The 11,077-nt window shown below is 33.1% G+C and overlaps 1 protein-coding gene across 1 annotated transcript; it reads left to right on the top strand.

Moving 5' to 3' along the window:
* The first annotated feature begins 829 nt into the window (after positions 1-829).
* On the top strand, positions 830-1,884 carry LOC120076292 (AT-hook motif nuclear-localized protein 15-like). Its single transcript, XM_039030059.1, has one exon. The coding sequence runs from the start codon at positions 1,144-1,146 to the stop codon at positions 1,882-1,884; it is 741 nt and encodes a 246-aa protein (XP_038885987.1). The 5' UTR covers positions 830-1,143.
* The last annotated feature ends 9,193 nt before the right edge of the window (positions 1,885-11,077 follow it).

The following is an 11,077-nucleotide window of genomic DNA, read 5'->3' on the forward strand; positions in this document are numbered from 1 at the left end:
AAGAAACTTAATGTTCTCTCTCTGGCATTTAGTCCCAAGATCACACAGAGAAGAAAAATTATTCTTCTTCCTCTCTCAAAAACTCTTTCTGTTTTATAAAATTACGTAGCCCATAACTCTTGGATTCTCATTCCCAAGAAAATATAAAGGTTGACCTCTTGGTGGTGGCCATTTGTTTTGCTAAAAGTTTTTGGAGATCGAGATCCTGATTGAAGTATTCATGACCGAATCGAGGGAATACGCGAAGAATTTTGTCTTCAAGAGTAAGTTTCTTTAAACCCTCATTCTAATTTCCTTCAAGCATGCTGTAAATTTATTGGTTGTGCCTAATTTAATTGATTTGTAAATTGGGATTCTGTGAAAAATTAAAGTTGAGATCGATCCCTTTCGCTGCGAAATTTCACCTTCCTTCAACTTCATCTTAATTTGATGTTTAAATCCAATTTCAAAATTTCTAACTTTAAATTTAATCTACTATCATTAAATTCTTTTGTATATGTTTCAATATTCCCATATTTCACTTTTTTTTCAGTATAAAAAAATACAACAAGAATTTAGCATTATTGAATTAGGTATAAAAAGTTATTCAATTCAACTTAACACATCAAATAAGGAAGTGGAGGAGCAAAGAATGCCGTGCGGCAGGTGAAGACACACCCACAGCAACACCCACTATCTTCAGTTCCGCCTGCGCTTACCTCGGGGCTCGCCGCCTCTGCTCACAGCTTACCCACCCCATACATAATACTGACATCCAAATATTTACACCATCTCTCTCTATCTCTTCACATTAATTACTTACCATTCTCATTAAACCCAAACACTATTCTTCAATTCCAACCACAAATGACCGTTTATTTATATGCAAACCCATTTTCATTCCCTCAATTAGCTTGGAACTTGAACATTTCCCCACCCAAAAAACTTTTTGAAGTGGGGAATACTGCAAGATCTTTTAATGTTTCTTCACAATCTGTCACTCACTTCAGCTTCGAAATATGTACCCTTCTCTTTTTACCTCCTTCTCCTCTGTTCTGTTTCATCTTCTTCAATGGATTCTCTTAATTTCCTCCTCCAATTTCTTTCTAGTTTCCTCTTAATTTCCCCATTTTAATCCAAACCCACTTCTCCATTTGTCCGGATATGGCGAATTGGAGTGGAATTGGGAATCTTACAATCGCACAACTTGATCTTGAAAAAACAGAGCAAGAACATAAGAATGAAGATGGGGATGGAATTAAAGCCAAGCGGCGGCCACGAGGGCGGCCACCGGGTTCAAGAAACAAGCCGAAGCCGCCCATTGTCATTAACAAACACACTCCCAACGCTCTTCAAACCCACATTTTCGAAATCACCGCCGCCGCCGACATTACCCACTCCATTTCCACCTTCGTCCACCGCCATCACCGTGGGGTTTCCATTCTCAGCGCCACCGGCCTCGTCGCTGACGTCACTCTCCGTCAACCCCCCGGCGTCATTACCCTCCACGAACGCTTCGAGATCTTGTCTCTCTCTGGCTCTTTCCTTCCCACGCCCTCTCCCCACGGGGCTACTGGCTTGACAGTCTATCTCGCCGGCGGCCAAGGCCGGGTTGTCGGAGGCCTCGTCGCTGGTCCCCTCATCGCCGCCGGCCCTGTCATAGTAGTTGCAGCTTCGTTTACCAATGCTGTGTATGAAAAATTGGCGATTGAAGAAGATGAAGAGAATTCAAAGGAGGAGAAGCAATTGGAAGATAAAATTGATGGAAATAATTCAGTGGGAGAATCATCATCAGTAGCAGCAGCAGCAAGTTCTTTGGCAGTTTATAATTTGATTCCTAATACTCAAATTTCACAAGAAATGTTTTGGGCTCCTCTTTCTCGTCCTCCTCCATCTTATAATTAAATGGTTTTCTTTTTGGTTAGTTTTTTTTAATCTAGCAGTCATGAATTGTCATTTCTTGATCCTCTTAGACAAAATGTTTTGTGTTTTGAAATTCATGGGTTTTGTCTGATCTTGTACATCATCACTATCACATAGGACTTTATAAATGAAATGTTTGGAGTGAATATTATGTAAATTCTAATAATAATTTGTGCTTTGGGTACTCATGTCCAAATTTATTTTAACCAAAGTTAAACTGGTATCCCAAACACTTTCTTCTTCTATATGCTTTACACTTGCTATGGCCTTATGATCGGATCCTATCTATTTAGATCTTGAATTTTTAACAGTTGCTATGACTATAAACATATTTAAAATATAGCAATATTTGGATACATCTCGACATATATTTACATGTATTTCATCCTAATGGATGGATGAATAATATCATATTTATATGATGTAACTTTATATTTAAATCATTAAAAGAATTCATATTAAATAGTTTACAATTTACGTATATTTAATTGATCTAAAATTTCTGTTATCTTGAATATTTGATTCTAATTAGTTTATAATTCATTCCATCTTAATTAATTTAAAATTTGGTTATCATATTTTATAATTCACTTAAATTTAATTGGTTTAAAAGTTGATTATCAGATATTAGATTCTAATTAGTTTATAATTCACATGAATTTTAATTGATTTAAAATTTATTTATGTTATTTTATTCAGGTAAATTTAATTTGGTTTAAAATTGGATTATTTCTAATATTTGATTTTAATATCCAAAATTTATCATTAAAAAACAAAAATTTTTATCATTCACATAGATGAAAAAAGATTTATCATTGGTTTCAAATTTTTTGAAAGAAAAAATAATAATAAAAGTTTTTATTTAGATTTAGTCGATTACATTATCAATTTACTATTAAATTAAGTTTTTATAATGATTTGTTTTCTTTTTACACATGTTTTTTTTATAATGATTTGTTTTAATTTTAAATATTTTTTCATTTTGTTAACTTAAATATTATATTATGTTAAATTCAAATATTTTAAATCTCTAAATATATAATGATTATATTAAAATTTACGGTATTTTAGATATATTTTTTCAAATGAAGATATGATTCTATTCCAAATCAAATCCATTTTGAATCTAAATTTTTCTATATATTGGTTAAATTAAACTCTCACATTTTTTATTTAAGTATGTTCTATTTCTCTTTTCTTTTTTTTTTTTTTTTCAATTTCAATTTTAATTAGGTTAACAATATTGATACGTTATTTTGATTGTCTTAATTTAGTTTATAAACTTTGAATCTAAGTTGCAAACTAACTTAATGGATGAAAATTATGCTATTTGAAATCTAATGTCTTTTTTTGGACAAAATCCAATGTTTTTATCTTATTGATTTTGGATGTGTTGACTTAGCTGAAGGAACCGAATTCCTCGCGGAAGCATGTAAACATCGTGCATTTGACAATAAGTTTTGAAAAACTCATTAACCAGATAAAAACATACTGCAAAGGACAAACAATTCTAACTAAGCATGCATGTTTTTAAGAAGAAATGACAGAAGGAACATACCTTTGCAGACTCTTCTTCACGTAATTTCTCTTCTCCTTTGGGACAACACGAACTTCTCTCCACAAACTCAACGTATAGCAAAACTTCCCAAGAACACCAACAGATCATGTACAGAAAACATTACCAAAATAGCTTCCTTGCTATTATTCGGCAAGGAGCGAGGATTGTGAGATCATTGGTTGAGGGAGAGGAAAGAGAAGAATTATAGAGATCTTTTTGGAGAGAACACTTGAGAGAGAGTTCTTTTTTTTTTTTTTTTTTTTTTTTTTTTTTGTGTTGTATATTTTTTTTCTTTCTGTAACTTCTTAAAGAAAAACAACTCACCACTATTTGAATGTACGTGAAAGGTATAACTCCTTTCACTACACCAACTGCTCCCCTGCAACTGTAAGAGGGTTATTTATTCAAAATTAATAATCAAATTCTAAATTCAATTTTAATTAAATAAAGGGACAGTTACAAATTTAGACATTAGACACAAAATATTAGCAAACATAATGTAAAAAAGATTGCAAATATGGCCAATTTTAAATAGTCTATCAGTGATAGACCATATTATTAGTAGAAGTCTATCAATGATAAACCATATCATTGGTAAGAGTCTATCAACGATAAAAGTCTATCAGAAGTCTATCGCTGATAGACTTGTCTATATTTGCAATTTTTTTTAAATGATGTTATACACTTTATTATTCCTAAAAATTCTACCAGTTGTAATTACCCTTAAATAAAATATGATTAATTAATGTTAATATAATAATTAATAAATCTCATTGATTAATTATAAAACCAGTTAAATATCATATATTTAATTGCACATACATCGAAATCATATTTAAATGCATAACTCTCTCATAACCTATAGTTTCAATACAAATCTCTCATTCATATTAATTTTAACTTATAAAATTTGTATGAATCATATTCATATAATTAATATTTTAATTTTATTCAAATATATTACTCTCATATATTATATAGTATTAATTATAAATCAAATTTATAATCATTCAAATTTAATTAAAATCAAAATCAAAATTCAATTTTAATTAAATAAAATATAATTAATTAATCATAAAATTAAATAATTATAGTTTTAATATAAATCTATCGTTCATATTAGTTTAACCTATAGAATTTGTATGAATCATATTCATATAATTAATATTTGAATCTTATTCAAATACATTACTCTAATATATTATATAGTATTAATTATAAATTACATTATGATTAGGGTCATTTTCAAATATAGAAAAATAAATCAAAATATTTATAAAATATAACAAAATTTTAGAACTATCAATGATAGACGTTGATAGACACTGATAGACTTCTATCAGTGTCTATCAGTGGTATTGATAGTTTTAAAATTTTGCTATATCTTGTAAATATTTTCAACAGTTTTACCATTTGAAATAATTTCTCTTATGATTAATTATATATTATAATGTATCAGCATACATTACATTAATTTGAATCTCAATCAAATATTTATCTCTCTTATATACAATATTAATTATAGATCATATTTACAATTAACTATATAGTATAATGTATCAATATCCATTATACTTTATATTAATCACATTAAAAAAATTCCTTAAATAATTTGGACAATTCAAATTATTCCAAAACTATTTATTTCTTTAACCAACTTTCATTAACTGCAGGTCACTCCATCAAAGACCCATAGCTGCACTTTTCGCATTGTAGATATATTTCTGTCTATGGATATAATCAATCAACAAGTCAACCCTTCACAAGTCACTTGTGACTATAGCTTGATCGGATTATGAACAATTAGTTATAGTCTAACTATAAATTAGACCCCTCTCTGACTAGTGGGAGGGTGAGACGTCTCATTGTACAAGACCTAAAATCAGCTCTTATGAGAGCAATTCATCTATTTACCCTCAAGATGAGAAGAAGTCATTTTGTGTAGCTGTGTTTTCAGCTCCTTACTCGGACTGTAACATCACAAGTTTTCAAGTAATTTTCACTAAATTATCTTGAATTATTCGGGCATTATTGTGTTAAATTGAGGCTAAAATTGAATTTGGGATGTAAGATAATTAATTGAAATGACATATGCATAAATTTAGGGGTTTGGGGGTTTAATTAATTTAAATTAATTTCTAGATTTAGAATTCTTGAAGGAATAAAATCTTGGTTTGGGGGTTTAATCAAATTTGGAGATGGAATTTGAAAAAGAAGATTGAAAAGAAGATGATATTTAAATATGTATATTTATTTAATTTTAGGGTTTAGGATTTATTGGAAGAGGAAAAGGAATTTAAATGTATTTATATATTTATATTTAAAATTATATATATATTTAAGGTTAAAAAGGGAGAGAGGAAAGAAAATAAAAATCAAATCCCTCTCTCTTCCGCAGGGAAAAACCTCCCACTTTTACAGGAATAAACAAAAAAATAATAGAGAAATTAAAGAAAAGCAATAAAACTGGAAACACAAGAATTTACGTGAAAAACTCCAAACTCAGAGAAAAACTACGACCATAAAAAAGAAATCACACAAAACAATTCTTTCTCCCGATCCCAATTACAAAAGCACTCTCTCAAAGCTTTTATACTACTCACACTCTTTTCCCACTCTCAAACTAGAGAATACATAAAGGGAATTTAACTAGAGTTAGCACATCCAAGCTTAAAGTGTTTCTAACTATGATGAATTGAAACTAGAGGCATAAGCTTCTTTTATATGCTTGAAGCCCATCCCCATTCTTCAATTTAACCGATGTGGGACAGACTATACTTCTAATATTTTGCCAAAACCTAACAAATTCCACATTTGCAAGATATTTGAAGAATCCACAGCTTCTGCAACATCCATTGTCTTAATCGACAATCATAATTCTCATCACATAGAATTATAATCTACTCCACCATAAAAAAAGTAGGCCACTAGGAATACCACTTCTCAAGATTTTCCTTTTTCGTCACATGTCGATAAATCTTGCTGATATTTATAGTGCAACTTTCACTTACTTGGCTCACCTAGAAGTCCTTCAGCCATCGACATAACTTCCACCACACACCTTGTATAATTGCCAAGTCAATGCCCGTGTACAAACTTGTGAAACCGTTAACATCACATCATCTATCTGTTGGGCTTGATGCCCTAAACTCTCATTGGGTCCTATAGTTTATAAACACTGTATTGAACAAACGCTTGTGATATAATAATATATGATATTTTTCTTCACTATTGTCTATGAAACATGGGATGTTTTATTTGCTTTACCACAAACCAATAAACTAAGATCCCTGATTTTCGTTGTAACTTAAGTATGTATGTGGAGACATACAGGTGGATCATTCCTTAAGTGATAACTAAAATGGTATGTAGTATATGGATATAGGAGGGAAACCTTATCCTGGTAATGCTATGGATGCGGCCCGCTTTGTAGAATAGTTACAAGTGTTGTGACTTGCTACAGATGGTCTGATCCTGACCATTCATGTGGAGACATGCGAGCTGGGGTGTCCTATACAAAAGAGTTTTTATAAGATCGAACCACGAAGTGTTATAGTCTCGTTATATAACGCCGTTCATGACAGAGACTTCACTTCACTAGGATGACCATAGGTAACATGACCTCAATCTTGAGTGAGTTGGGAACTCCTGCCTTTGAGGGTTGTCCTTTGATTTGCATGGGTGCGAGTGGCCAGATTGCCGACTCAAACTGATCACTTTGGGGATTCGTCTGATTTGGGAGCTGGAAACTCAGCTACATAAGATGAAATTCACTCCTTCCCCGAAGCAGGGGTAAGTAGATAGATTCCTCCTTTAAGGGCTGATTCTAGGGCTTGAACAATGTGGTGCCACACACCTTCTCATGGCTCGAGAGGTGTTCACACATTGTAGGACTATGTTGTATTGTTCATTAGAGGGATTAGTGGTACTTAAGGAGTTAGATGTAACTACAGGGGCAAAATGGTAAATTGGCCTAGTTGTACTTACGAGCATCTGTGAAGGGTTAATCGTACTGTTGATTGGTTATATTCGATGGACACAGAGAATATATCTGTACTGAGAAGAGTGCAGCTGTCGGTCTTTAGTGGAATGCCTAGCAATTAACGGATGGTGGATCTCGTGGCTAAAGAGTTTAGTCAGCTTCACGTAACGTTGGAGCTTCAAGCCACAGGTTCATAAGGTCCCCTTGGTAGCTCAATGGATTCAAGTTGAGAGTCAGTTTTGGGTCAGTTTAAAGTGTTCAAATTGACAAGAGGGAGTTTGATTATATATGATATGATTAAACTAGTCAATTATATATGATATAGTTGACATGATGTATGAGATACATTAATTGGAGGAAAAGGATATAAATATGATTTATATCTAGTGGAGGAGAAAATGACTATGGTTTATATGTTGCATATGATGTGATATTAAACCATAGGTTATAAATATAATATGATTATATTTATTTTAATTAAACAATTATGAGATAATTGTTGGTTTTTTCGTCATAACCGCACGAGATAGTGGGAGGTTACATTCAGTTTTCGTAACTGAAGGATAAAATGAAAATAGTTTTCATTTTGTAAAAGAGATTGGATAATCGTTTCACAATTAAGTACACTGCCCATCGTCTAGTAAACGAGAGCCTACACGATAGCTCAAGTTGTCCTAAACGATTGTGTACACACGCAGATTACCTAAATGATTGCATAGTCTTTTCTAAACGATCGTGCGCCCGAGCGATTTACCTAAACGATCGTCTAAACAATCAGCCCCAATTTATTACACGATCGTGTACCTTTTGCTTAACGATCAAGCATCTATCTATGTGATAGACTTTATATCTCTCCCATTACTTGGTCATGTAAACGATCGTTGTTTCTTCTTCCCCTCTACCAAATCCAACAGGGCCCACACTTCCTGGATTCTCACTCCGAGAATATCGAGGTTACTGAGTGGTAGTGTCCTCTCTACTGACTTGTTCGTGTAGAAGATCACTCGGTGGTGAGCGACAGCGAGATTTGGTGGACGATAGGCTTGGTGATCACAGCGACTGCATGAGTTGCCGTTCCTGACGAGAGCGAGAATTCAAGGGAAGAGTAGTTCTTCAAGAGGTATGTCTCTCATTCCTTTGTTATTTAAGTTTGAAAAGCATGCTGTAATTTGTCTGTAAATGCATAACTTGTATGTTCGTTTGTGAATGCGATATTTCTATCACAATGAATTTGGAACGATCTTGCTTTTGCTCATAGGTACTCTTTGATAAGAGTTCCTTCACTATCATGGTAAAGCAGACATATCACAAGGATGAATTATGTCTTCTTCAAAGGAAGTCATCGTCTCCTCTGACGAGAAAGACACCGTCAGAATCCGATCTAGAGCCCTTTGACAAACCTGCTCTAATTTTCATGTGCCCAGATTGTTTGTATGCTAGTAGCCTTTCTTCTGCTCGAAGACTCTCCTTTTTAAACCTTTGCTGGAATCACTCCGGAACTGCACTGAAACGCCATCACCACTTAACATGTACTTGCGTAATCCATATTGCATCAACACATCCTTGACTTGCACTTGCCACAAGCCGAAGTTGATCCTTCCATCAAATTTCTCCACATCAAACTTTATTAAACTCATAAAGCTTGATACACATCTGCTTCACTCTTAGCAAAACTACAAATAGTGAATAGCTCACACTATTCACAAATATCGCAGCTTGTTTCAAGAATTCTTTTTTGATGTGGAAGGTCAGACGATGTTGCAACCACAGAGCATACTTAGAAATTCAAGAAACCACGGAATTTGACGCTATGATACCACTTGTTGGGAAAAACCTTCCACTTTTACCGCAAGAATAAGTAGAAACATAATAGAGAAATTAAAAAAAAAAAAGCAATAAAACTGAAAACATAAGAATTTACATGGAAGACTCTCAACTCAGAGAAAAACCATAACTCATTAGAAAGAAATCAACTATGTGAAAAATTGTTACAATCACACAGAACAATTCTCTCTCCCAATCCCAATTATAAGAGCACTCTTTCAAAGCTTTTATACTACTCACACTCTTTTCCCACTCTCAAACTAGAGAATACATAAAGGGAATTTAACTAGAGTTAGCACACCCAAACTTAAAGTGTTTCTAACTGAGACGACTTGAAACTAGAGGCGTAAGCTCCTTTTATAGGCTTGGAGCCCATCCCCATTCTTCAATATAATCGATGTGGGATAAATTGTATTTCTAATATTTTTCCAAAACCCAACACAAACCATCTGTAGGAATGTATCAGCAACAACGGAAGCAACAAGGATCATTTAAGCACTCCAATTCATTAATTTTGGCAAAATATAAAGCATGCTCTTGTAGAAAACAAATGAGTTTCATGACATATCTTTGTAGAACCTCTTCAGAGCTCAATCTCTAGCTGCAATCTTCTCCAAATCTCGTTTCAGACTACCTCAAGATCTTCCTCACTATTCTCTTGGTGATCTAGATTGAGTTGTGGGACTCAAAACAAGCTTGAATCAAGGGATGAAGAAGAATAGCTCAAAGCAGTAATATGGTTGAAGGACCCTTTCTTCAGCACAAATTTTCTCTAAAATTCTCTCTTGATTGCATGCCCAAAATTCACTCCAAACTCTTCAATATATTACAGACCAACATGCAAGGGAGAGAGTTGCATGAGTTGCAGCTCATGCTTGGAGTAACTCAAGGCAATGTTGATGGCTTTTGTGTGAGCAAGTAAAAGATGGATAATGGAAAATATGGTTTTTCCATTTTGTGTTTTGTTTTTCAATTTTCCAATTTTATTACATAATCAAAACTTGATTTTTCCAAAATCCATTTTGATTTTAAAAACTGAAAAATAAAATTAATTTCATAAATTAATTTTTAAATAAAACTTAATTAATTTAATATCAAATATTAAATTAATTTTTACACACATCCATCTTTATATATTTAAATCATATTTAAATATAAATTCTCCTATTCCATTTAATTTTCAAATTAAACATGTAATATATCTCATATAATTACTAATTCCCTTAATTCTAATTTGAACGTTTCAAATTAACTTATCACGTTATTCTAGAGCTAGTAGAGGGACCTCGCGGACCTACAAATCATGGGCTCGGCTAAACTCATTAGACCAAATTAATCCCCACTCGTTAACTAATAGGTTACTCTACTAAAGCCCATAGTTGCACTCCCCTCACTGTAGATATATTATGTCCACATGATTTAACCATAATCAGCAAGTCAACCCTTCACAGATTGTTCGTAATAACGGTTGGGTCAAATATCTGTTTTACCCCCAAAATTACGTCTTATTTCTTAAGTTCCTACTGATCCTCTAATGAACAACTAGTTTGTGATCCAATCACTAAACCAATCTCTTAGCCCAATGAGAGGGTGGAACCCATTGTTCAAGACTTAGATTCAGTACTTGAGAGTTTCTCCTATCCTTAAATCGGGTAGGCATGAACTCCGTCTTGCACCCTATGTCCCCAGCTATCTAGTAAGTCTTACCCCTGTAATGGGAGTCTTATTGAGCTGACGTTGTTGAGCCAACCCTCACCTATGCAAATCTAAGGGTAATCTCGAATAAATAGGAGTTCATAGTTAGCTCAAGA

The sequence above is a fragment of the Benincasa hispida genome, chromosome 4, assembly GCF_009727055.1.
Source record: "Benincasa hispida cultivar B227 chromosome 4, ASM972705v1, whole genome shotgun sequence".
In the NCBI taxonomy this organism is placed as follows: domain Eukaryota; kingdom Viridiplantae; phylum Streptophyta; class Magnoliopsida; order Cucurbitales; family Cucurbitaceae; genus Benincasa; species Benincasa hispida.